The sequence below is a fragment of the Perognathus longimembris genome, chromosome 12 (genome assembly GCF_023159225.1).
Source record: "Perognathus longimembris pacificus isolate PPM17 chromosome 12, ASM2315922v1, whole genome shotgun sequence".
Taxonomy (NCBI): Eukaryota; Metazoa; Chordata; class Mammalia; order Rodentia; family Heteromyidae; genus Perognathus; species Perognathus longimembris.
In genome coordinates this window covers 2,558,373-2,586,052 of record NC_063172.1, presented here as the reverse complement: position 1 = coordinate 2,586,052, position 27,680 = coordinate 2,558,373, and the positions used below count along the sequence as shown (strand labels likewise).

At 51.2% G+C, this 27,680-nt stretch overlaps 1 protein-coding gene across 2 annotated transcripts in view; it reads right to left on the bottom strand.

The window, feature by feature from the left end:
• Positions 1–15,884, bottom strand: part of Trappc9 (trafficking protein particle complex subunit 9) — a 407,886-nt gene extending 392,002 nt beyond the window's left edge. For both annotated transcript variants that reach the window (XM_048358924.1, XM_048358925.1), the window contains exons 1-2: positions 15,765–15,884; positions 9,424–10,016 (exon numbers count right to left, since the gene is read on the bottom strand). In XM_048358924.1, coding sequence (XP_048214881.1) covers positions 9,424–10,007 — 584 coding nt within the window. In that variant the 5' untranslated portion in view covers positions 10,008–10,016; positions 15,765–15,884. The remainder of the gene's footprint in view (positions 1–9,423; positions 10,017–15,764) is intronic.
• Between the last annotated feature and the right edge of the window lie 11,796 nt (positions 15,885–27,680).

Sequence of the window (27,680 nt, the reverse complement as noted above, 5' to 3'; positions counted from 1 at the left end):
CCTGAGCTGCTTTATACTCAAGGCTAGCACTCGACCACTTGAGCCTCAACACCATTTCCAGCTTTTTCTGAGTAGTTTATTGGACCAACTTTCTTGCCCAGGATGGCTTCAAACCACAATCCTCAGATCTCAGCTTCCTGAGTAGCTAGGATTACAGGCATAAGCCACCAGCACCCAGCTATGTTCCAGCTTTTTAAAAATACAACTATCTTCTACTTTATTTAAGTCTATTATTATCTTATAAAGGGTGACAAGCCGCATGTTATAGCCAGCCATTGGGCTTTAGCAGACAGGACCACAGCTTCACAATTTCAGGGCAAGTTTTAATAAAGCTTTCAGGGTGGGGCCCTCTGTAGCTCTCTGAATATTAGCAAGGACATAATATTAATAATGCAAAGGCTTCCAACTTCCCAACCAACTCAGAAACCAAAGCAATTGTACCCAAATCTTTATCATTTGAAAACAGTCCTTTTGGGGCTTAAACTCGCGGCCTCGAGCTCTAGCTTTCTTGCTCTCAGCAGCAGCTCTACCACCTGAGCCACAGCTCCAGTCCTGAATATTACATTTAAAAAAAAAACATAGCTATAATTGTAGACTAGATTGACAATGTACATCAAGGGTAAGATTTTTTTTGTTTTTGAAAAAAAATGAAGAAATCAAGGGGGGAGGGTGGGTTGGGGGTTGTGGGAGGGAAGGAGGGAGAAAAATGAGGAAGGTGGTAACAAGTATGACAAGAAATGTCTATGTATTCACTACCTTAAGTATGTAACTATAACCCCTCTGTACATCATCTTGACAATAAAAAAGAAGAAGAAGAAACCATAGCTACATGTGTTTTTTTCATCAAGAAGGCAATCTAATCCAGAATGAGCACCTATAGGAATCCCGGAAGAGTAGTGCACCTAACCAAATGAGTGAAGCTGATAGCTCTCAGTCAGTTACCCAAACAGACCTAACTCCATCAACTGCACAGAAGCGGGCTATCATGGAACTCAGCTTTCTGTTCCAGACACTGCTTGATGTGACACGTAGCCAGAAAGGAGACATCTGGTGTTGCCACATGGCAGTGCTAGGTTGGCCCTGCTAAGCCCTCCACAAGAAGTGCAACATCAGGCTGCTCCCCTATCCCAAGGAAATGGGGCCATCTCAATAGCCTCCAGACCCTCCCAAACAGTGCCACAACCCCTCTGCCTCCTCTGCACACAGGGCCAGGATGCCCTGCCGACTACAGCACAACCCTGATCCCGTCTTTCTCCAGCTCCAAGCCCCAAAGGGTCCTCAGGACAGCTCCAGAGAAGCAAGGTTCATGAGACACCCATCTGCTGCCCCTTCTCTCCACCGTGGTCCAGTACCTGCCTAAGGTGGCCCTTTTGCTCAGGCTTAGTGGACTTTAGTGCACTCTACTACAATACTGCAAGGGTACTACTAGCTGGGGATTGGTTCACTAAGACCAAGGGCTTACTGAGGTCACTTGGGATAGGGATAAAGGTAAGATGAGGGAACGGAGGGCAAAGGTCAAGATCTAAGCCCAAGCCCCAAATTCAAAGGTTTCTACCTATGTGTCACATGCTGCTGGATTTATGAGTGAATACGGTGACCACCGGGGGCATCTCATCCTCTAAGTTCAATATCGTGCACTCTAGGAATTCTCCATCTTCACAAAACACTAAGTAAGAGGTGGGACGTTCTCTGCCCACCTAGGAGTCACCACAGCAAGGCAGCCGGATGTCCCAGCTCCGCACAGGAGGCATGTCCAGCTCACGTGCCTGGCATGCCACTCTGCCCCAAGCAGGAGAAGGAAGCCGCCAAGTGGACATGCCCTTCCTTCATACCCATTGATGGCTCCTGGAACCAGTGTCCAAGGAAACATGCCCTTTCATGCACTGTTCCAAATACACACTCAAAATATTTTAAATTCAACTTTAAAAAAAAAAACAAAACTGGACCAGGAATGTGGCTCAGTGGTAGAGTGCTTGCCTAGCACACATGCAGCCCTGGGTTCGGTTCCTCATCACCACATAAACAGAAAAAGCCGGAAGTGGCGCTGTGGCTCAAGTGGTAGAGTGCTAGCCTTGAGCAAAAGGAAGCTCAGGAACAGTGCTCAGGCCCTGAGTTCAAGCCTCAGGACTGGAAAAAAAAAAAAACTTTACTTCTTAGCCAGGTGCAGTGGTGGACACCTGCTACACGGAGGCACACAAGTTGAAGGATCTTGGTCTGAGACCAGCCCTGACTCAATCCAAAAAAGTAACAAAAAGCAAAAAGGGCTAGAGAAATGTAAAAATTAATACAACTTTTTTATTAATATGATTCCGTTTCCAGTTATCTGTGGTATAAAACAAAACTAAAAAGTTTATGCCTATTTTGGTACAATTCAGAATACAAACTTTCCCACCCAAATTCAGTCTTGCAAGAAGTCATAAACCCTTTCTTCTCTGAACGTCAGTTTTCAAATCCCTTTAGAAGCCCTGAATTCCTTCATGAACAACTGTTTGAACTGCTAAACTGTATGACCACTGGATATGCTTAAAGAATATGGAAAAAATGCACAGGAAACAGTAGCTTAAAAAGAAACATTAGCTGGGCACCGGTGGCTCATGCCTGGAATACTAGCTACTGAAGAGGATGAGATCTGAGGATCACAGTTTAAAGTCAGCCTGGGAAGGAAAGCATATCTCCAATAAATTACAAACAAACAAAAAAGCCAAAAGTAAAGCAGTAGCTCAAGTGGTAGAACACTAGCTTTGAGCAAAAAGAAGCCCAGGAATAGTGCCCAGACCCCAAGCCCCAGGACTGACATAGGAAAGAAGAAAGAATAAGGAAAAAGAAGAAGGGAGGGGAGGGGAGGGGAGGGGAGTGGGAAGAAGGGGAGGGGAGAGAAAGAAAGGGAAGGGGTGGGGAGGGGAGGGAGATTAAGCCAGGCACACGTGGCTCATGCCCATAATTCTATCCACATAGGAGGCCAAGATCTGAGGATTATGGTTCAAAGATAGCCCAGGCAGGAAAGTCCATGAGACTGATCTCCAGTTAACTACCCAAAAAAAGTCAGAAATGGAGCTGTGGTTCAAGTGGTGGAGCAATATAGTCTTGAGCAAAAAGCTCAAGGATAGCACCCAGACCCTGAGTTTAAGCCCCAGTACTGGTACACAGACAAAAAAAGAAGATGCAATGAGCTTAAATGAACCTCTTTCCTATAGTTTAAAAAGAAAAATCATAGCTTGGATCCACAGTCAAAACAAACTTAAAGAAAATGCAAAAATCAAATATTAAAAGTCTGCTTTTAGTTTGTCATAAATTGTAAGACTATAGGGAACTTCAAAGTCATGAGCCACAGAGCTTGGTCCCCACCCCTCATGGGGAGGCCTATACAGCAATGCATCATGCCTACAACACAAGTGATAAAGGTGGGGTTATAGAAATAAAGTCAGCCTGGGGCTGGGGATATGGCCTAGTGGTAGAGTGCTTGCCTGGTATACATGAAGCCCTGGATCCAATTCCCAGCACCACATATACAGAAAATGGCCAGAAGTGGCGCTGTGGCTCAAGTGGCAGAGTGCTAGCCTTGAGCAAAAAGAAGCCAGAGACAGTGCTCAGGCCCTGAGCCCAAGGCCCAGGACTGGCAAAAAAAGAAGAAGAAGAAAGAAAAATAGTGGTGGAAAAATAGTAAGGACCTGGTATCATGTAATTCATAACTAAAACCTGTCTCAGCTACGTCTCAAGCAAAGCCAGAGTACACAGATGAAGGAAAAAGTGTCCTTCTAGAAGCTGAATGAAGCACCTATCACACAGCCCATAACAGAAGCTCCCTCTCTTACACTCAGCTGCAGAGGGCTGGTGTGTAGCTCAGTGGTACAGGCAGGCTTTGCATGATGAAGACCCTAGGTTTGCTCACTAGCACAGCAGTAAAAATAAGTAAATATGGCTTAGCAGTAGAGTGCTTGCCTTGCATGCATGAAGCCCTGGGTTCGATTCCTCAGCACCACATAAACAGAAAATCAAGTGATAAGAGTTTTAGTCTTGAGCAAAAAGAAGCCAGGGACAGTGCTCAGGCCTTGAGTCTAAGCCCCAGGACCGGCAAGGAAAAAAAAAAGTAAATGTCAGAAAAATCCTATTAAAGATACAGGTTGTACTGCTTTTCATAACATGATCAGACAAAAGAAAACATTTAATACTTTTTGTGATTTTGGTCCTATTTGTGTGGCTTATGGAAAAGAATGGCTTGGTATTCCAGTTCATAAACCAGTTACAGACAAAGAAATTTGTTATTCTCAAACCCAAAGAAAAGTAAGAGCCGAAAAATAGTTTGCTATTAGAATCCAAAGGAAAAAACAAAAACGAAAAAAATCCTGAGGAACTTTGAGAAAAGTAATCTCTTTTTTATGAGGGGAGTACGGTATAGAGTTAGAAGTCTTTGCATAATTAAACAACAGCTACCATTCGTGACTGCACTGAAATACTCTGTCTGGGATGAGGGCCCCTGGATTACATCCACCTTGTGAATGCAATCACACACACACACACACACACACACACACACACACACACACACACACACACACACACATATTCTGCAAGGTGCCCAGGCAGCAGAGCTGAAGCTCCAAGTCACAGCCAAGTGTGATAAGCAGGCTCTCAACAGGAAGTTAAAGCTACAGTGTTGTGTGCACAGGGTCAGGAAGACTGAAGACCAATCACCAGTGCTGATTTTCTTCATCTGAACATTCTCACACTAACCTAGGTAACAAGACACGGGTCTGTAAAGGAACTGAGGGCTTGCCCTGCAGCTGGGTTACGTTCCACTGGAAGAAGGGAGCACTGGCAAGTTTTAACCTTCAGAAGTAGGCTGTAGCTCAGAGGTAGAACCTGTGCTTACCCTGCTGGGCCCTGGCTCCATCTCCAACACCACGAAAAAGGAGAAAAGTGCTCGCATGCCTCTGTTATGTAAAATGATACCTGTCTCCGGGGGTGTGAGACACTGGTGCCAAAGAGGACTAGATGCAGGAATTAAGATATGAGTGCTTATATGGGAGAGGTTTTCCTGGAAGACTCTAGAACATCTGATTTAGGAGACAGACATATTTTGTACCTCCTCAACTAGCTGTGTGATGCTGGACCAATGAACTCTGAGAATGCCTCCTGTTCACTGCATGGGCTTGCCACCCCCAGCCTTCTGCCTTGATGGGTCGTATGCAGGTGGGGTGGCTCACTGGGCCTGACACACAGTCATGACAGTCCCCTCCCATCCCTTCCCCCAGGAAGTACAGAGCCACTGAGGTGCACTTTCCTACTTGTCTTTCCACCCAGGCAACAGTGTCTTGCACTCAGAAGGACCAGAGATCCCCAATACCGATGTTCATAAATGTTTGTTTCTTTAAGTCTACTTGGCGTGAAGAGGGAACTATGCCAGAACTACCCGCCGGTCCTTCTCACAACTCCCCATCTCCTCCCTCATCCATCCCCCCTGAATCTGGGAATGACGCTCTGCTTGTGCTGATCACTCCCCCGACCCTACTGCCACCATAACTCACACCCAAGCCCCCTCAGCTGCCTGAGCTCCAGCCACAGAGAAAACCTGGCCTGCTGCCCCCTTCCTCTCAGGCAGTGGCCCTCCACACTCCAGCACCTATACACATAGCCAAGTTCCTCAGAGCTAACACCCCAAGCCCATCTAAACCTGAGTGGGGCCCTCGTCTCCAAAACATGCCCCAACAGGGCTCCTGGGCCTGGCCTGGCCCCAGCAGACACCCAGCAACTATGTGCTGAGCCCCTCTGCGAGGTCCTTGCTGCGTGGGGCAGTGGGGGTTCGTGCACTACTTGGTCTGCGCCTTGAAGAGCCCGGTGTCTAGGAACACCCCTGACATGTCCGCAGGAGCCGGCGGGCGAGGGCAGACCCAGGCCCAGCTATTCTCACAGTGACCCCAGGATCTGGTGGGTGACAGGAAGGTGGCAGCCAACGGGGCCCTCTTCTCCACGCCTTCCGAGGCACACGCCCGCTTCCCCCACGGGCAACATTCGTTGCTTTCCTGGAGCCCTCACCCACTGAACCGCAGGAAGCTGATCTTTCAAGAAAGGAAACAGAGAATGTAAGTTTTTGCACTGGGGCCAGCGCAGAAGAGAGGAAATGAGGCTCCTGGGGGGCAAACTGGGAGTGAGGACACCAGGGTCTAGATGAGCCCAAGGTCGACGGGCAGAGCTGACCACAGGCATCTGTGGCACCAAGGACCGCCACACCATCACCAGCTGTGACATCACCTCCACCAGGGCAGAACGGGCTGTGTTGGCCATGTGTGGAAGTGGAAAGCCTGGGGTGGGAAGGGCCTGTGCAGGGCTACAGGGAGTCCCCCCCCCATCCCGCATCCCGTCCCCCACCACTAGCTCCAAATGCTCACTGGCAAAGGCTCACGGGAAACAGCAACCAGTGATACAGGTCCCTGTGACCATGGCAACCAGTGATATAGGTTCTTGTGTCCACAGGCCCAAGTGAACTGAGCTATTCAGATCTTGGACGTTTCTCCTGAGCTCTCATAAGGAGTTTTTAGAAGAGCCTCTGCCCTTCCGGGGGAGAAGTGGCTGAGGTAAAGGAAAGTGAACGCGGGCTCGAGGAAAGCAGAGGAGAGGCGCAAGGGCGGTGCCCCTCCCAGCCAGCCGCCACCATGCACAACCCACAGCCAAAGCCAACCTCATGCCGGCTTCACTCGCTTAAATGCCGGGGGCCAAGCGAGGCGCTGCAGTCTTGGTATCCCCAGCTACAACAGCCCATGGGAAAAACGCTTCTGCAGCCACCAAATCCACTGCCACTGCACGTCATTAAAAAAAATAGTAAAGGCTCATTTGTCACAAAGTAAAAAAAAAGCAAGTATTTGACAAATATCAAATACCAATGGGTTAAAATGCTAAAACTAAAGAACATGTGAAAATTAATCATAGGGAGGTAGGCAGCGGTTAGTTGTTTTTTAAAGCGGTGAAGGCAATGAGAACAGCACACAGGGAAATCTAGCTACTTTGGGGGGCAATACATTCACAGCCTACCTTTTCAGACCCAACAACATACTCACAGGGCGGTATGAGAGAAAAAGGAAAAGAAAAGGAAAGGAAGAGGAACAAGCAAAATTAGAAACATACAAGAACAAAAATAGTGTTGATAGCTATGTACAAGACCCGCTCGTGGTTCTGATGAAAAAATGAACGCCTCCCAGAAGCCTAGGAAGGCCTACCAGAGCGTGCCCAACCCAAACTGGGCTTGGTGCACACCGTTCCCATCCGGCGTACACTGGCCAGGGCCCCAGTCTGGAGCCCCGCAGGACACTGAACGTGGAGTCCTGAAGGGAGTGGATCGGCGGGGGCTCACCACGCTTATTTCTGAACTTGGAGGGACGACTGTTTGTGACCCGGAGTGGACAAGCCCTGAGGGCCATTGTCTTCACTCTGCAGTTCCAGGGGCCAGAACAGAGCCCCTGGGTGAACACTTGTGAATGTTTGCAGCCACCCTGTGGCCAGGCTCTGCCATTCCTGTGGCTCTGACTTCAGGAAGCAGCCCGGAGCTGGCTTTCACTGGTGGAAGCTGACAGCTGACAAATGTCCCTTTGTTCACATAGCAAAGGACAAAGGCACTGGCCAATGGGTCAGAAGAGCAGAGCTCATTCCCAGGGGCTCCCTCAGAGGGTTGCTGAGGCCCTGAAGGCTGAGCCACTCACCCCCCACTGCCCTGACGGGTGGGTGCAAGGTTGGAATAGCCCGGGGCTACACGGAGCTAGCTGGGCAGGCGTGGAGATGAGCCTACCAGCCCTGGAGTACAGCCCGGCCCCAGCATGACAGGAGGCTCCCCGGGAGTCGGACCAGCTCTGCTTTCTAAGCCTTGCTACCTCAACCCTAGATCCACCTGTGGGGCCGTCCCTGCCAGGGATGGCACAAACACGCCTGGCCCTTTCCCGAGGCCAAAAAGAGACCTTGCACAGTGGCCTGCAGTCTGACTGGGGCTACATTATGCTCCCAACTTCTAGGGCTGGACTTGGTCTACTTTCTGTAACACTTTCTCCTCAGATTTGTGACCAGCAAGGAAGTTACTATGTGGTTCTGAGAAATTCCACAAGCACACCATTTTGTGGCTGGCATGTCATGTCATTTGATCCCCCTGGGGAACAGACTCAGGGTTCCATAGACCAAGAGGAGAATCAAGAGCAGGGATGGCTGCCAAGACCACCAGGCCAGTGAGGGGCAGTCATACCACTCTGCAGAGAACAAGGACCCCTGGCAAAGGCTGCTTGCCTCTTCTGCCATCAGCCACAGAGGCCAAGATGGCAAAATAGGGAGTTCTAGAAATGGTAAGAAGAGCTAATCTGCAACTCTAATCCAAGGAAAGTCAGGCAGCAGGAAGCCGTATCAGGTTCTGGAACACACTGTTCACATGGGGGGGCTCTTTGGAGCACCCTGGTGATGTCTGTGGTGCTCACTGGCAAAGGCTCACGGGATAGAGCAACCAGGGATACAGGTCCTTGTGTCCTTGTGAGCAAGATGTCTTTGGCCTATGGCCATCAGTGGCCTGGCACCCGCAGAGAGCTGGGAGTCAGAGCCGTGGGTTCCATTCCCAGACCACCCAGGGCCTCGTTCCTGCCTGTCCTTGTGAACCAAAGCTGAACAGGAAGCTCTCAGGCACCACCAGGCAAAAGAACACCAGCCACAGGACTAGTAGAGTCTCTAGCTGCCATGTTTTAAAAAGAAAAAACAGTTGAAATAGATTCCAATAATACCTATTTTAATCTGATATATGGATAATGCAAAAAAAAAAGACATTTTAAGTTCTTTTTCTTCAGTATAAAAAGAATCTCATGATCACCTCAGGCTAACCTAGTTTCTGGTGCTGGGCGTGGGGGGGGGGGGGGCTACTATATTGCCCACTCCCTGAGGGTCCCAGGGGGCTGTCTTCGCCAAGGGGAAGCTCTGGAGGGTGCAAACTGCCCATGAGGTGCCCTCCTCCAGAGGCTTCCTTCATCCCCCCAACCCTACTCCCGTTTTTAAAAGTCATTCAGGTTTTTTTGTTTCCTTTTTTTTTTTTTTCAGTCAGGGGCTTGAACTTAGGACCTGGACACTGTCTCTGAACTCTTTACTCAAGGCCAGCACTCTACCACTTTGAGCCACAGCTCCACTTCCCGTTTTCTGGTAGTCAATTGGAGCTAGGAGTCTGGCAGACTTTCCTCCCCAGGCTGGCTTGGAACCATGATCCTCAGATCTCAGCATCCTGAGTAGCTAGGATTCTAGGCATAAACCACCGGCTCATGGCAAATCATTGGTTGGATGAACCAGTGACCCAGGCCTCTGTGCTCCTTGGTAAGGAAGCCCTGCCTATCGTGAGCCGTCCCCTTTGCTCCAGGAAGCCGCCCTGGCAGCCAAGGAGCCTGGCCTTTGGGACCAGTCCCTAAGGAAACCTACCTGCTATCTGTGTCCAGGCCCACGAAGTCCTTCTTCTCAAAGGGGACACAGAGAAGGGGGATCTTGTCCCCAGACTTGTCGGTGGCCCTGTCCAGGCGCTTGGATTCGAGCACGATGAAGAGAGACTCGATGAAGTCCTCGATGCGCTTCTCCACCGAGGCGCAGTCATCGTAGCTGGGGTAGAAGGCCACGTCGGGGCGCGGCTGCTCGGCCACGTCCCCCCGCAGGCCGAAGACGAAGAGTCGGGAGTCGTAGAGAGTGGCCCCGTACAGCTCCTTCTGCACCTGGAACTTCTCCAGGGTGTGCGGCCAGTCCCCGGGCGAGGCGCAGTCGGTGACGGTGATGAGCCCCACCACCTTGCGGTGCGTCTGGAAGTCGCCCCACTCGTTGTTCTCGGGCGGGTAGTGGTGGCGGTAGCGGATGAAGAGCGCGCGCTGGGAGTCCCGCAGGCTGAGTTGGCTCACGGAGCAGACCCTGCGGTAGATGCGGAAGAAGTTCTCCTCCGAGACCACGCCCACCGGCTGCACCACCACCAGCAGCGTCTGGTGGTCCTCGGCGCACTGCATGTAGTCGGGCACGCTCATCCTGAAGCCCTGCTCGGAGAGAAGGCAGCTTTGAGAAGCACAGCCGCGACGGCGGGGCTCCCCGCGGGGCCCTGCTCTGGGGCACGGGGCCTGGCTGATGGCCAGGGAGGGAGGGGGGCGGGCCAGGGCCCCTAGGCCGCTCTCAGTGGCAGGCAGAACCCCCACACCAGGACCCCCAGTCCAGTCGGTGAGTGACAGGCAGAACCCCCACACCAAGACCCCCAACGATTATCAGTGACAGGGGGAGAGCCCCCTTTCAGGACCTCCTATCCAGGGCTCCCAGACCAGACTGGTCATCACCTGATGTGACCAAAAGCGGCTCACCAAATCCACTCAAGACAAACTTTCCCTCTGTGAGAAGCCGCAGCTGGAACTTTCCATGCACAAAATCCCATCGCACACCTGCACAGCTTTCAGGGAGGGCTTCCCGACGTGCCAGGGTCTGTGCAGACGGAAAGCAGGACTCCCAGACCGGACAGGAGAGTGACTACCAAAAAGACGCCAATGCTCCAGCACGTACAGACTCAATGCCCTGTGACCGGAGCCCCCACCCCTGCTGGACGACAGCAGGCCACATCCCAGCTGTGCTGAGGCGGGAGCGGCCCCACCCACGGAGCGTGGGGTCAGGAACCACTGAACCCACCGTGCCACAGGCCAGGACTCGGAAGCTTGGCGCTGCACGCGAGGTGAGCTCCATCTCGGCACAGCTGGAGAAAGTAACAGAGGTCCACAGGGCTACAGCGGGCACCGCGTTGGCACAGAGTGTGAGGCCATGGGGATGGCCCCGGCGGGGAAGCAGACCCACACAGAGGACCCACCCACTGAGGAACACAGGGAAGGCCAGGCTCTCCCACGCCACCCCGCTGGGCCTGGCCAAGGCGCCAGCAGCCAGCTCGGAAAAGGAAGCCCGAGTAGCTGACACGTGCAGAGAGCTGCCCGCCTGACCAGGGAAAAGCAAGTAAAACCACCAGGCTGACCAAAAAGAGAGGTTTTGTTGTGGGAAAATGGGCATAAAATTTGCTGTTTTTAAGATTATCGAGTCCACTAATGATGCGGTGCTGGCGTCGCCACCGCCCATCCAGACCTCCTTCCTCTTCTGACAACCAACTCTACCCACTAAGAAGCTCCCATGCCCACCCTGCCCCCCCCCCGCCTTCCATTGCTATGACCTGGGTGTCTGTAAGCACCTCTGTCCTTTCAGAGCATGCTCATTTCACTTCAAGAAAGACTTTACATTTCTCCCATGCTGAATAATATTCCAAATAATACAAAGCTTACACTTCCACTTATAGAAAGCTCAAAAGCAACACTAAGGCCGGGGTACACGTGCAGCTCAGTGGCAGAGCACTTGCCAAGCATGTGCTGTCATCCCTGGTGATGACAAAGAAAGGAAAAGCAATGCTAGCCAATATATTATTTATTTAAGGACATCTATGGGAAAACCACAAAGAAAAAACAAGTCTGGATAGCTACATTAAAAAGACAAGGTGGGACCCTACATCTATACAAAAATCCCCTTGAATGGATGAAAGACCACAGGTGAAATCTGACACTTTGAAACCCGGATGGCAAAGAAGAATGTGGTTTACCTGTTTGCAAAACAAACAGCAGGCTTCAAAGTTCTAGTCATGCCAGGCAGGGTGACTCACAACACCTGTAATCTTAGCTACTTTGGGAGGCTGAGATTGCTGGGCTACCAGTTCTAGGCTAGCCTGAGCAAAAAAAAAAAAAGTTCATGAAATTTCTCAATAGAGACCTGGACTTGGTAGCATGCCTGTTATCTGAGCTACTAGGAAGCCTAACATGGTGGATAGCACCTAGGCACCTATCAGGCAGGAAGTAGGCCCCTATCTCAAAAACAATAAGCATAAATAGAAATGAGGATAATTCCATTCAGCTGAAGTAAATAAATAAATGAATAGCAAAATTCAGGGCTAGAGGCATGGTTCAACAGTAAGAGTATCTACTTAGCAAGACGATGAGTTCAAAATACCAGTACTGCCCCCCCCAAAAAAAAAATTATACCAGTCATGTTGTATTTAAGGTGGATGGTAGGTAGGTATATAGGGGTTTTTGTTTGGCTACCCACAAAACTATGTAGAAACAGCATAAATTGTATATAGTTTAAAACTTTAAGGCATTAAAAATGTATTCTAATTGTTATATATGAGACAAAGCACATGTCCAAATATCGGATATTTGATATTTCAAAATGTTTCAAGTTAACACAGGAAGAAATGCTTTAGAATATTCTGTGGGCTGATTCGGTTTAGAGCTTTAGGCCCTGCCATCCGCACAGAGATTGACAGGAGTGCCTCTGCTGTGAGCCACGTTAAGGTGCACTGGACGCAGCTCTTGCCACACTGTGCCGAAGGCTGGTGGACACTGGGCCTCAGACACAGGGCTGAGGAAAGCAGTGTGTACAGAGAAAAGTGAAAGAGCCGGGCACGCCAGTCATCCTAGCTACTCAGGAGGCTGAGATCTGAGGATTTCGAAGTTCAAAGCCAGCCTGGGCAGAAGAGTCTATGAGACTCTTATCTCCAATTAACCACCCGAAAACCGGAAGTGGCGCTGTGGCTCAAGTGGTCGAGCGCTAGCCTTGAGCTGAGGAGCTCAGGGACAGGGCCCAGGGAAAAGGAAGTGCTATGGGCCGTCCTGGAGAAGCTGCCCTCCACAATCTCTCAGTGAAGCTGGGCTTGTAACAGACTCACCACCCACACCTCAACAGCCTGTTGGAGCTCAGGCTTCAGGCACCAGGCTCCAGGCTCCACTCCTGCCTTCTTCCCAGGAGAATGTGACTGAGGGGACACAGCCTGGCACTGATTCGGTCCTGCATCTGAGACAAAGCTAGGAGACATGGAAAAACATCACAAATGCATTCCTTTCCTCAAGACTGCAGTTCCTTACAAAGTGAAAAAATGCGGCTATTAGAAAACCAGCATCTGAGGGGGTGGGAAGAGGGAATAGGAGAAAAATGAGGGAGGGATAACAAGTTTGACAAGAAATGTACTCATTACCTTACCTATGTAACTGTGACCCCTCTGTACATCACCTTAACGATAAAATGAAAAAAAATAAGGGGGAATGTCCTACAATGTATTCTGTTCAAATGGTGTATTAACTCTTGGACCATTAAAGAGTGGCTAGTATAATTTTTATTTTTAAAAATCAACAAGAGATTTGACAATGTGTCCACAGTAGAACCTGCACACAAACTTACAGCAGCATTACTCATAACAAAAAGTGAAAAAAATACAAATGTCAGCTGGGGATATGGCCTAGTGGCAAGAGTGCTTGCCTTGTATACATGAGACCCTGGGTTCGATTCCCCAGCACCACATATACAGAAAAAAAAAACGGCCAGAAGTGGCGCTGTGGCTTAAGTGGCAGAGTGCTATCCTTGAGCAAAAAGAAGCCAGGGACAGTGCTCAGGCCCTGAGTCCAAGCCCCAGGACTGGCCAAAAAAAAAAACAACAACACAAATGTCCACTGAGGTGAACAGACACACAAAATGCAGATTCATAGAATAGAATATTATGCAAGCTGGGCACCAGTGGTTCATGCCTATAATCCTAGCTACTCAAGAGGCTAAGATCTGAGGATCGAAGTTCAAAGCCTGCCTGGGCAGGAAAGTCCCTGAGACTCTTATGTCCAATCAACTACCAGAAAATCAGAAGTAGAGCTGTGACTCCAAGTGGCAGAGTGCTAGCTTTGAGCAAAAGAGCTCAGGGACAGTGCCCAGGCCTGAGCTCAAGCCCCACGACCACAAAACAAAAATGATTATGCAGCCATAAAGAGAACAAAGGACTAGTGTATGCTACAACATAGATGAACCTTGATAGCAGTATCCTGAATCGAAGAAACCAGACATAAGCCAAGCAGCTCAGTGGCTCAAGCCTATTATTCTAACTACTTAGGAGGCAGAGACTGGGGGATGACAGTTTAAGGGGGGAGGGGGGCAGCTGGGCACAGTGGTGCACTCCAGGCCATTCCCCAGTGATAAACAGAAGCACAAGGAGAATCACAGCCGACCCACCCAGGCAGAAAGCAAGACCTTACCTTGAACATAACCAAGCTGAAAGGGGGCGTGACTTAGATTCCACTGAATGTCCACAGTATGTGAATCCACAGACACAAAGCCACTGGCTGCCAGTGCCCATGGGGGCTATGGGTAAGGAACCACACAAGCTTCTTTCAGGGTGAAGGAAACGCTCTGGAATGATAATGGCTGTAAGGCTCAATATACTGAAAAACCCTTGACTGTCATCTCCAAACAAGTATATGTTCTGTTCAGTGAATTATTTTTGGTTTGGTTGCATTTTTCTACACAAGGTCTTGCTTAGGTAGCCCAGGCTGGCCTTGAACTGCCAATTCTCCTTCCTCTTAGCAGCAGTGCTAGATACTATGTTTCCTAGCAACTGTTTTTCCCTCTACACCACTAGTCTAGTTCACAATTCAAAACAAAACCATGCCTGGAAAAAGGTGTAGACCTCTAAATCCCTAGGTTCTCAAAAGTGCTCACTGTGATACTGTCAGCAAAGCTACCTGAGGAAGGAGCTTTTTAAAAATCACGAGTTCAAGCTGAGCACTGATGGCTCACACCTGTAATCCATTCCGGTGGCTGAAGTCTGAGGACCACAGTTCAAAGCCAGCCTGGAGAAGAAAAGTCCCAGGCTCTTATCTCCAATTAACTATCAAAAAATATGCAGGAAGTAGAGGTGTGGCCCAAGTGGTAGGGCCCCAGTCTTGGTAAATGTCAAGTGCTAATCTGAGGCCCTGAGTTCAAGCCTCAGTCCTGACACACACACGGGGGCGGGGGGGGGGGGGGGGGAGGTGCTGGTGGCTCACACCTGTAATCCTAACTACTCAAGAGGCTGAGATCTGAGGATCACTATTCAAAGCCAACCAGGGCAGGAAAATCTGTGTGCGTCTTATCACCAACTAACCGCCAGAAAAACTGGAAGTGGGCTGTGCCTCAAAGTGCCTTGAGCAAAAAAGTGCAGGGACACCACCCTGCCTTCAAGCTCCACATCACCACCAACAAAACCGCACATCACATATATATGTATGTGTGCATTTGTGTATACATACGAATATATGTCACATACCTATAATACAATGCGTATGACCATATATGTTTTATACAAATTATGCAATGCAGTCGCTAGTCCGCGGCCACTGGTTAAGAGGGGTGTGTCACTGCCCCACACTTGGGCTCGTCTGAATTAAAATGAAGACCCTGTAACGGGGCGGCTCCTCTTCCCCCCCAGAAAGCCGGGGTCACAGCGCCAGGGCCCTGCGGGGCAGGGCGGGCGGGAAACTAGAGTGTTGTGGGGGGACAATCGGAGGTGAACGGGGTTAGCCAGGCCGGGGTGCGCTGGCGCAGGCCGGAGGCTGGGGGGGAGGGTGATGGAGGGGGGCGTGGCGGAGCCCGCTCGCTCGCGCAGGAGCAGCCCCCGGGCCCGGGCACCCCGGCCCCCCGGCCCCCAGCACTGAGGAGGGACCCCGCCCACGGCCCCGGTGGGGGCCGCCCCTCGTCCCGGCAGGTGTGCACACGCCCTGGACAGGTGAGCAGCGCGCCGGGCCGGGGCTCCGGCTGCACCCCGCACCGAGCCCGGGGCGGGCGGCAGACCCGGCCCGCCGCCGCAGGTGTGGGCCGGGCGAGCCCCTCAGTGGGCACCGCGGCCGCACGCCCCCGACACGGCCCTCCCGGCCAGCGTGCGCCCCCCTGGCCCGGGACCCCAGCTTGGCACTTACACGGCCCGCGGCCCCGAGCCCGGAGCTGGAGCCCACGGCCCGGCGCTGGGCGGCGCGGCCGAGCGGCTGGCTGTGTGGCGGCTCCCGGCTCCGGGAGGAAGCTCCGACCCGCGGCCGAGCCGGCGCTGCTGGTGCGCACGCGCGAGCCCGCCCCCCCCTCCCTCCGCGATCCACTCCGGGACTTCCGGCGCGCGGGGCGGGCCTGGGAGGGGGCGGGGCGGAGGGCGCCTCCGGCGAGCGGGAAAAGCTGGGCCGCGGACACGGACGGGAAGAAGGACGCCCGCGGCTGGCCAGCTCCGCTCCGCGCTGGGGGCGCTGGCAGTTGTCCCATTCACAGGCGGGAAACTGAGGCACGCGTGGTGTGGGCCTGCCGATATGCATTGCATGCTAGTGGAGGACCCGTGTGGTTCTTTCTCAGCAAGCACATCAGCAAGGAGAAAATGGTCCCAGCCAAGACTTGCTTTAAGCTGGCAAGCACTGTCTTAAGTGGCCATGCTGTTTTATGACTTAATACTCATTTTGTATAAATAACACACTATTTACCTTAGCCCTGGCCACCGCCAGTAGGAAACCAGTTGGAGTTATTGGTATGGTTTTGTTTTTTGTCCCCATAGTAAGGTTTGAACTCAGACCCTGGGTGCCATTTCCTACCTTTTTCCAGTCCAGGCTGGAGCCCTACCACTTGAGCACCAGCTCCACTTTCGGCTTTTCTGGTAGTGAACTGGAGATAAGAGAGTTACTCAGGAGGCTGAGATCTGAGGATCGTAGTTCAAAGCCAGTCCAAGTGGTAATTGTTCATGAAACTCTTAACTCCGATAAACGACCAAAAAGCCAGAAATGCATCTGTGTCTCAAAGTAGTACAGTGGTAGCTTTAAGCAAAGGAAGTTCAGGGACAGCACCAAGATCCTGAGGCCAAGCCCCAGGCCCAGAAAAAAAAAGAATGTTCAAGTCTCAAAAAATTGAGTCCCAGGCTCAATTTGTCCTAATGGTAGAGTGCTTGCCTAGCATGCACAAAGCCCTGGGTTCTATTTCTCAGCACCACATAAACAGAAAAGACTGGAAGTAGTGCTGTGTCTCAAGAGGTAGAGTGCTAGCCTTGAGTAAAAAGAAGCCAGGGACAGGGGACAATGCTCAGGCCCTGAGTTCAAGCCCCAGGACTGGGGGGGGGGGGGCGGGAAGCTTGCCCAATCCCAGCTGCCCCATCCATGCCCGGCTCAGTGCTGTCCCTGGCCTAGCATGTGCTCCTTGTGTCTCCTTTAAATGCTGGAAGTCAAGAACACTTAAGGACTGCCTACGGGGTATTTATGGACACCCCAAGTTGGAAGATACCTCTCAAGTCCTATCTCACCAGATCCCCTCTGTACAGTTTCTAAGAGAAGCGGAAGCTTTGATATTGCGGCTCTTTGTATTGGCTCTGACTGCTAGAGCATACTACCATATACCGGGTGGCTTACACAAACATTTCCTAGCCATGGTGCTGGAGGCTGAAGGTCTGAGATCAGGGTGTCAATATGGCCAAGTTCTTGCTGTCATTCAAGAGTGCTCCAGGCCACCAAGGGCTTACATTTAATCTTCATTGAAAGGGCGTGGGTGGGTGGAAATTTAATCTGACCTTGGCATTCAGAGGAGGAGCCGTTAGGAGGTGACTAGGGCTCAAGTCTTGGGTGTGGAACCCCTTAACTGCTATGGCTTTACAGTGAGAGGGAGGACCGAGCGGCACGTATGAATACTCTCCCTATCTCCTGTGGCATTCTGTTGCCTTGAAATTCTGCCAGCCAGAAGGCCATCACCAGGGCTGGGAATGTGGCTTAGTGTTTGAGTGCTGGCCTAGCGTGCATGAAGCACTGGGTTCGATTCCTCAGTACCACACAAACAGAAAAGGCTGGAAGTAGAACTGTGGCTCCAATGGTAGAGTGCTAGACTTGAGCAAAAGAAGTTCAGGGACAGTGCCCAGGCCAGGGACAGTTCAAGCCCCATGACTGAAAAAAAAATAAATAAATAGTAAAGGCCATCACCACATACAGCCCTTTGACTTCTAGAACTATATGTCAGCAATAAACCTCTTTTCTTCATAATTCCCCCAGGTCTGGTGGTGTTGGTGATGGCAGTAGTGGTCTAGTAGGGCCCGCTTCTGGATTGCACACTCAGAGTGGGTTGACAGCCTCTTGCCTCTCTTCAAATGGCACTAACCCCCTGCAGAGGAAGAGCCCTCGTGATTACCTCCCAGAGGCTCCACCTCCCAAAACCATACATCAGGAGTTAGATTTCAAACTCCACGTGCTAGGGAGCACAAACAGTTCATAATAAACTCTATTAGGGAACTCCCCCAGTAGCCTGGGGGTGTGGCTCAGTGGTAGAGTGCTTGTATAGCATGGGCAAAGCCCTAGGTTTGACCTCGACAAAGAGGAAGGAAAAAAAGTACAACCCACTAATAAGTAAAAAGTGCCAGCACCTGCTTCCCTGCTGGATCAAATCACCCACAGGGTCTCACTCAGAGAACCAGTGCTCAGAGAAGCTTGATGTTGCCGGGGTTTGTGCCAGCCTTGATTTAAAAGTACAAACCAGATGCTGGGCACCACTGGCTCACATCTGTAACCCTATCTGCTCGGGAGGCAGGGATCTGAAGGTCGACGTGCAAACACTGCCCAGCAGAAAAGTCTGTGAGACTCTTTTTATCTCCGGTTCACCACCAAAAAGCCACAAGTGGACCTGAGGCTCCAGGGACACAGTGCCAGCCTTGAGCAGGAAAAGGTAAGGAGCCACCCAGCACCTAGGCCGTTAACCGAGTGCACACACAAGTGCAAGTCAGAACCCCGGCCCCCGGCCCAACCTAACTCCCTACCTTCACTTCTGTCATCTATTGAATGGGGGCCAGTCCCTTTCACTGGGAGGAGGAAGCAATTTGTCACATGCTACTCGCACCGGTGACCCAGGGTTTGTATTCGCCTCTGCTGGCAGAGTGAGTGCCAGGCGGTGGGCGGGCCCCGCGGTAAGGGGCCGCGGCAGAGGTCTTCTCCTGTTCAGCTGTGGTAGTAAAGGGCCCAGAGAAGGTTCTGGGAGGGGGAGGCCGGTGTCACGTCCTCTTCCAAAAGCCTGGCACACACCGGACTTTAGAACGGAGGGGACACCGTAGTGGCGGCCAAAGCGTGGGCTTCCTGCGGGCAGGGGCTGGATACAAGCCAGCGCCCAGCCCACGCGGCGAGGGTCCACCCACTGCCTGAATGAACGCGGGTGTGAATGGAACGCCGAGCCCGCCGCCGCGGTCTCCGACTGGCCAATCAACGCCTCCGTGCCCACGTCGCCGCTACCCCTTGGCCACGCCCCCACCTGCCCCTTCCGCGCCCCCCCCCCGCCCCCTCTCCCCACAGCTCCGTGGAAACCCCGGAGCGGCGAATCCTGGCCGGGAGTGCGCATGCTCTCTGCTCGGCCAAGCCCAGACTTCACGTTCCCGCGGCGCCGAGGAAGGAGGGGGGCAGATTTGAAAGCGATTGGCTAGTCAAACGGAAGCCAAGCTCCGCCTGCCCCGCCCACCCCGGCTCAGCGCCTATCACGGGGCTGAAGACTCGCTGGGACCGGCCCTTTCCCAGTACAGTGCCCGCCCCGGCGCTGGGGACGGCGGGGCCTCGCGGAACCTGTCCACAACCCGGACCCTGGGAGCTTCCGGAAGTGACGCGCGCGAGCGGAAGCAGGGCGGCCCGGAGCCGGTCGCCCTGGAAACCGAGCGGTCCACTTGCGTGAGTGTGCGTCACCGCTCCTCCTCCGGCCGGCCGGGGGCGCGGGAGCGGAGCGGGGCGGGGGAGCGCGGCGGGGGCGCGGCGCCCCCTTTTGTGCCTTCCGCGATTCCTCACGCACACCCAGGGCGCCAGGGCCCCTCGGGGGAGCCAGCCGGCGTGTGCCCCGACCTCCCCCGGCCCACGCGGAGCCCCCCAGCCCCGAACCCGGCACCGTCCAGGGGAGGACGGCCCTTCCCCACCCAGCCGCCACCCGGCTCTCCCGGGATCCCCACCTGCAGGGACGCCCTGCCCCCTCCGTTAGCGCCGGGGGGAGGGGAGGGGAGGGGACGGAGCGGGTGGGGGGGGGGAAGCTATTTTCTTATTCCCTTCCAAAAAATAAAGCTCTGCCTTGATTGCATAATTGAAAAACAACCCTGATTCAAGCAGTTCCGGGGCCGGGAAGGTGGCCCAGCGGCAGGGCGCTCGCCCGGCGGGCGCGAGGCCCTGGGTTCCGATCCCCAGCACCGCCTACACACAAAGAAAAGGCCGAAGTGACTCAAGTTGGCAGAGTGCCAGCCCTGAGCAGAGAGAAGCCAGGGACGGCTGCCCGGGCCCTGAGTTCGAGCCCCGGGACTGGGAAACATCCTGCCCGGCCGGCTTGGAAAGCTGCACTTTTACATTTGACCACCAGGTGCCATAAGAAGCCAGTCACTCAGAAAACAAACCCCTACGTCTGGGCGAAATTAGAATCTAATTGCCCGGAATTGCAGCCGGCACGCTGAGGTTTGGTCACTTCGTCAGGGGAGCCGGGTCATTGTGTTCTGAGCAGACCTGATGAGGAGAAGGAATTCACACAGGAAAGATTTAAGTGAATTGGGCTGCTGCGGCCTCCTTGTTGAGCTGGGTGACTTAAGAACTTGCTACTGTATTACATATTTTTTCTTCCATTAAAAAATCTCCTGTGTTAAATATATACTAGTGCAATAGTGGCAGATGTAAATTGTATTCGTTATAGTTCGTAATTACGTTTTAACTCATTCTGTGTATTTTCTCTGTATCTTAACTATTACAGCAAAAAAAATGTATTATCCAAGTTGTACAGGAGGGATTCATTCTGACATTTCTGTATTTGTATGCAACGTATCCTACTCAAACCCAACCCTCCATCTCTCTTCCTGTCTACCCTGCCCACTTCCTAAAACAATTTCAACAGGTTTGTTTTATTTTATATGTACATATCAAGTACTTTGGCCATATTCATCCTCATCCAGTCTCTCCATTGTCCCTTACCCCTGGTACCTCCCCCTGGTACTGCCTCCCAACACAAACTGTTTTATTCTTCTGTCACTTTTTAGTGTTTATTGATTATACAAAGGGTTTTCAAGTTGATAATTTAATTATGTTTTAGTCATATTAACCCCCTATATTGCTCTTTTCCTCCATCCCCTTATTTCTTAATGTTTAACGGCTGTGACTTTCCTTATGCTAGCTTCATATATGGACATAACGTAGTCCCACAATATTCATTCTGCCTCTGCTCCTAACCTCATTCCTTCAATTTGACCCACAATTACAATCACACTATATACACACACGTCTCTGTGTGTGTGTGTGTGTGTGTGTGTGTGTGTGTGTGTGTGTGTTGCCAGTCCTGGGGTTTGAGCTCAGGGCCTGAGCACTGTCCCTGGCTTGCTTTTGCTCAAGGCTAGCACTCTGCCATTTGAGCCACAGCGCCACTTCTGGCTTTTTCTGTTTATGTGATGCTGAGGAATGGAGCCCAGGGCTTCATGAATGCTAGGCAAGCACTCTACCACTAAGCCACATTCCCAGCCCCGTGTGTTAATTTATCTATACCCTTGCCATTCCTTTCCTTCGTTCTCAAAAGCACCCAAGAAGGATTCCAGGACTAGTGGCAGCTCACGCCTATAATCCTAACTAGACTGAGATCTGAGGATCATGGTTTGAAGCCAGCCCAAGAAAGAAAGTCCAGGAGACTCTTAGCTCCAATTAACAACCAAAAAGCTGGAAGTGGAGCTGTGGCTCAAGTGCTAGACTGCCATCCCTGAGTGGAAAACACGAAAGGCCGGCTCCTAGGCCCTGAGTTCAAACCCCAGGACCCGCATCAAAAGGGGGGGAGGGCACAATGTGAATGGTGTCCACTGTGTTCCATGCAGTAGGACCTGCGACACTCCTGCCAGACACACATAACTGTCCCTAAACCCAAGGAAACCACAGATAAACCAAAAGGGAGACGATCTACAAACTGCTGGCCTGTAATCCGCCTAAGAGTCAAAGGTATGAGAGTCAGGGATAGGCTGAGGAATGATTAAATAAGATTGAGACATAAATATCACTATTGATTCCAAACTGGGTCGTTAAAAAAATACCCTACGCGCGCGCGCACACACGCACACACACACACACACACACACACTATTGGAATAACTGATAGAACTGGAGCACAGCAGGAGGATCTCATGCTAATAGCCTCACTGTCTGCTTGAGATGGCACCATGAGGGCTCTATAGGAGAATGTCCTTGTGTGTGGAAGACACAACTCTTCAAGGTAAGAGTGGGTGTCAGGCCAGCCACTTATTCTAAGATGGTTCAGGAAAATAAGTTACTTATTGTCAACTTAGAAAATGTCCCAAAAACTACTTTTTAAAAAGTAGGATTCCAAGTTGGGCACGGTGGTGCACACCTGTAATCCTAGCACTCACAGGTACCCAGGAGTCGGAAGCAGGAGGTACTGTGAGTTCAAGGCCAGTACAATGCATGCAACAAGACTCACTATCAGAGACAGAGTAGGGAGGGAGGGAGGGAGAGAAGTAGAGACGGGGAGAGAAAGAGAATAATTCCAAGGAAAGCCCAAGTGGTTTAAAACACACTATGATTTCCTGGGTGGAGTGAGAACACAGAATGAGAACACTGAAGGTGTGGCTGGAAGCAATATGTACAATTTTAAATCATAGGTCTGGTGACAGCAACCCCCCACAGCCTAAGGACAGAAGAACCATCTCTGTATGTGTGGTAAGGAGGCTGAACTCTAAGGATTATGGTTCAACGCCAGCTGGGCAGGAAAGTCCAATTAACCACCAAAAGTTGGGAGAGGAGCTGTGGCTCATGGTAGATCACCAGCCTTGAGCAAAAAAAGCCAAGGGACAGCACCCAGGCCTGAGTTCAACACTCAGTACTCATTAAAAAAAAAAAAAAAAAGCTAGATGTTGGTGGTTTATGCCTGTAATCCTAGCTATTCAGGAGGGTGAGATCTGAGGATCAGGGTTCAAAGCCAGCCTAGGCAGGAAAGTCTGTGACACTCTTATCTCCAGTTAACCACCAGAAAACCAGAATTGGTACTGTGGCTCAAAGTGGTAGAGTGCTAGCTTTGAGCAAAAGAAGCTCAGGGACAGTGCCCAGGCTCTGAGTTCAAGCCCCATAAATGACGAGAGGAAAAAAAAAAAAGAAAAAGACTCAGGGCCTGGGCACTGTCCCTGAGCTTCTTTTGCTCAAAGCTAGCACTCTACCACTTGAGCCACAGGGCCACTTCTGGCTTTTTCTGTGTATGTGGTGCTGAGAAATCAACCCCAGGGCTTCCTACATGGTAGGCAAGCACTCTACCACTGGGCCACACTCCCAGCCCTGCAGGACTTCTTTCAGTGAGGATCAGGTCCGGCCCTCTCGCTGTTAGCTGCCCGTTTGGGCTCAGGGTGTGGAGTGAAGCTGTGGATTAGTGAATGTGCATTGGTGGGAAAGCGAGCGATCTCCTCCTTTCAGAGAAGAGAGGGGCTGTCGGGAGTGCTGCGTGTCAAGGGAGGCGGAGGAAGACCTGAGGGGTCTGGACATTGCTTGTCTTCTCCAGTGCTCTCTGCAAATGGAACCAGGTCTCATGAACTCCGGGTTCCTGCCTTGGCTCAGCGTTGGGTGGGTTAGGTCCATGTTGTTGCACGTATCAGTGGTTTATTTCATTGCTAAGTAGCATTGCCTTGCATGAATGAATATACAAGCTTTTGAGTTTTCCTACCGATGGATAACTTAATTTTTTTCTGCTTACATAGATTAAGCCAAATTCCCCTCCTCATCCCTGTTTGAATTGAGTGGTGGTTTGGGGTTTTTTTTTTGGGGGGGGGGTGGGGGTAGGGTCTAGTGTTGTTTTTGTTTTGTGTTGTTTTTGTTTTGTTCTGTGGTCAGGAACTCCTCAGACAGAAATCCTCTACCTAGGCCTCCCGTGTCACTCGGCCCCTCCCCTGATCTACTTCCTGCTACCAGGCTCCACCTCCCACCTCTCACCACTTCCCACTGGTGCCCGCACGCACGCTGTGAATTTGTCCAGGCTTCATCTGTTTAAAGTCAGAGCCCTCAGGATCTGTGTCTGAAAATGCCCTCATAGTGTGCCTTGCTAATCTGGGTGTGCTTCAAGTTGACAGTTAAGATTAACCACAGGATGATGGAGGAGACGGGGTGGAACAAAGCTGACCACCTCACACCAGGCAGGAAACAAATCCCTTAAGGAAACAGGTGTCGCACTAGCCCAGGCTGGCCACGATCTCTCCCTCCTCTTGTTTCACCTTTTCTAGATGTCTTTTTAAATGATGTTAAGGTCTTTTTTTTTTTTTTCTTTTTTGCCAATTGTGGGTCTTGAACTCAGAGCCTGGGCACTGTCCCTGAGCTTCTTTTGCTCAAGGCTAGCACTCTACTACTTGGCGCCACAGTACCAATTCTGGTGGTTAACTGGAGATAAGAGTGTCACAGACTTTCCTGGCTAGGCTGGCTTTGAACCCTGATCCTCAGATCTCAGCCTCCTGAGTAGCTAGGATTATAGGCATGAACCACCAGCATCTAGCTTAAAAAAAAAAAAAAAAAAAAAAAAAAACTAGAACTGAGTGTTGAACTCAGGCCTGGGTGCTGTCCCTTGACTATTTTTTGCTCAAGGCTGGTGATCTACCATGAGCCACAGCTCCTCTCCCAGCTTTTGGTGGTTAATTGGACTTTCCTGCCCAGCTGGCATTGAGCCATAATCCTTAGAGCTCAGCCTTCCACAGTAGCCAGAATTACAGATGTGAGCCATTAGCCACCAACAAGAAGCCTTACAGTCTTTTAGAGATTATAAAGACAAGCAATAAAACCAATACTGCTGGTATAACTTGTCAAATCTATTTGCTTTTGCATCCTTCCCCCAATACCTCATTCCCCATACCTCAGGATTCATTGGACAAAGAGCCTTTTGAAGTGGTGATTATGTCAAAATGAAGCAACGCAGGACGCCAGTGTCTCACACCTGTAATCCTAGCTACCCAGGAGGCTGAGATCTGAGGATCATGGTTCAAAGCCAGCTGGGAAAGCAAAGTCCATGAGACTCTTATCTCCAATGAACCACTAGAAAAACAGAAGTGGCGCTGTGACTCAAGTGGTAGAGTGCTAGCCTTGAGCTGAAGAGCTCAGGGGCAGAGCGTAGGCCCAGAGTTCAAGCCCCACAACCGACAAAAAAAAAGAAGCAGCAGCCATTAGAGACAGCCGTGAAACCATAGGCCTGGTGTCATAGAAGAGACGAGTACAATGACGTGCACAGTGGACAGAGGGACACGAGGAGAGGACGTAAGGACACGAGGAGAAGAGGCCATTCACAAGCCAAGGAGAGTGGCTTAGGAAGAACCAACTTGCTGATCCCGGGATCTGACTTTCAGACACCACAGTACAGACAGCAGGCCTCTGTGTTAAGCCGCCCATTTGCTGCTTTGGCAGCCCTCATAAGCCATGTGTGTTCTAGGCGCTACCAGCCACCTCCCACGTGCACTTGGCTTCCATTGGGGGTGCAATACGATATCCCCCAAAGCAGGGGCTGAGACTCTAACCTTACAGGCAGAAGGGACTTCACAGAGATGACTACATCCAGGATTTCATGCTATCCGATCCCCTACCTCCCCCGAGGGCCCAGCATCATCACAAGGGTCCTCAGAAACGGGAGACAGAACAGCAGAGACGAGAGGCCGGCTGTGGTGCAGCTCAGTCACAAGCAGAGCACCTGCCCAGCAACCTAACACCCTGGGTTCCACCCCGGCACTGCGAACAAGAACACACACACACAGAAACTACCAAAAAGAAGAAAACAACCAAAGCAAAACTAAAATAATAATAATAAGGCAACTAACATTAAACAAAAACAAAAAAATGAATGTTGAGTCAACCTGTAACTTAGTTACCCCCTAGGAATGCAGGGAGAGAGGAAGGGTCCGAGACAGGGGAGCAGGTAGAGGTGATAGGAACGAGAGAGCTGTTGTTCTTGTAGACGGATACAGTCCCACATGTATGTAGTTATATTTGTAGTATAAATGGGGCAGGGCTAAAGAAAGGGGGCAAATATGATTTTAAATTGAATACTGAAAGGCAGGTGTTGTAATTCAGATATGATAGCTTCAGGGAAATGGAATGGAGAGAGAAATAAAACTGAAAAGTAAGTGGGAAGAAGTAAATGGTCTACATTAGAATATAAAACCAAAGCCAGGCAACGGTGGCTCATGCCTGTAATCCTAGCTATTCAGGAGGCTGAGATCTGAGAATCGGAATTCAAAGCCAGCCTGGGAAGGAAAGTCCCTGGGACTGTTATCCCCAATTAACCACAAAAAAAAAAAAAGAAAGGAAGGAAGGAAGGAAAGAAGCCAGATGTAGAGCTGTGGCTCAAGTGATAGAGCACTAGTCTTGAGCACAAAAGCTCAGAGACAGTGCCCATGCCCTCAGCTCAAGTGCCAGGGCTGGGGGAAAAAATTAAAGCTAGCCTAGGCACAAAAGTCCACTTTTCACTGTATAACAAAACAAACAAACACCTAGGTCTGAGGCTGTAGAAGGCCTCTGTAGTCATACCCATAGAGACAGAAAGATGGTGGTAGCCTAGCAAATGGGGTGACCGCTTCCAACAACGTGGATATCCCTAATGTTCTTCAATTCCATGCTAAAAAATGGCTACCATAGCAAACTGCATCTGATGTACATTTTACCTCAATCATTTAAAGACAAAACCATGTAGCAAAACTCTCTATCCTCCTCTCTGAGTCCTCTCAAGGACCACCTGTCCATCATCACCCCCACTGCTCCTGGGGCCAGGTCTCCAGCCACCAGCCCTGCCTGCCTCCTCAAGCCCCCCCCCCCCCCCCCCCGAGCAGCAACACTACTGCCCATCACTACAGTGGCAAAACAATCATGGCGGTGGGCTCTGGAATGCCCCTTGTTATCCCCACATCTAGGCCGTCATCTGTAACGACAGCCTGGCATCATTTTATTTTCACACTTCTATAATTATATTCCGTGAGATTAATGAGCATTAGCATCATTAGGCATTTATTAAGCACTACTATTCGTGTGATGCATAGAAGGACGTGGATTCCTCAGTTCTCAGGTCTCTTCCTAAACCCATCCCAAAGTCCCTGTCGCCATAGGTGTGGAGAAGGGGCCCCCAAGTCCCACGCCCTGGGCCTATCCACGCGGGAGCCGTAGGAACTCAAGAACACGGGGCGGAGGTAACACTGGCTCGCTCTCTCGTCCCATCCCTTTGGATTCATAAGTGCGATCTTGGAAATTTTAAATGCTGGGAATTTCAGTAGGTATTGTTTGACATCTAACTACTGTTTAAACAACCTTGCCCTAAATATCATAGCCAACTCCCCTCAATCTCCGTCAGCAGGGACCCAAATACCTTTCAACTCAAGACAACTCTGGGGATCACTTAACTGGTATGGCGGAGCCCCCCGTCTCTGCCATCAGACATTACCCTCAGAGGGAGCCAGCGACCCAGTTCTGACGAAAGGGAGGTAAGGGGAAAACTGCCGAGGAGATGGTCCCTTCCTCCCCATAAAGACACCGCCTTGAGGCCTACTGAAAGAGAAGGCTGCTGCCCTCTTTTTGCCCGTTGCCCTTTCCCCTTCCCCTCGTTCCTGCCTGAGGCAATCATAAAGTCTGCAATGGAAGCCGCCACGTTGGAACCACGAGTCGATACGCACGGTGCCTGAAAACAACAGGCCAGAAAGCAGAGAGGTGGAAAGATCGAGAGTCTTTCCCGCACCAGTTGCTGACCTGGTTCACAGAGCCCTAGATGTGACCTTGGCGACTTTGTATGTAAACGCGATGGAACAAGCCCATGGGGTGGCAGATGGCACCCGAAGATGGCACAGCGCCTCCCCTTCCTAAGGCCCCCTGTGCTGGGCTGAGCACTCA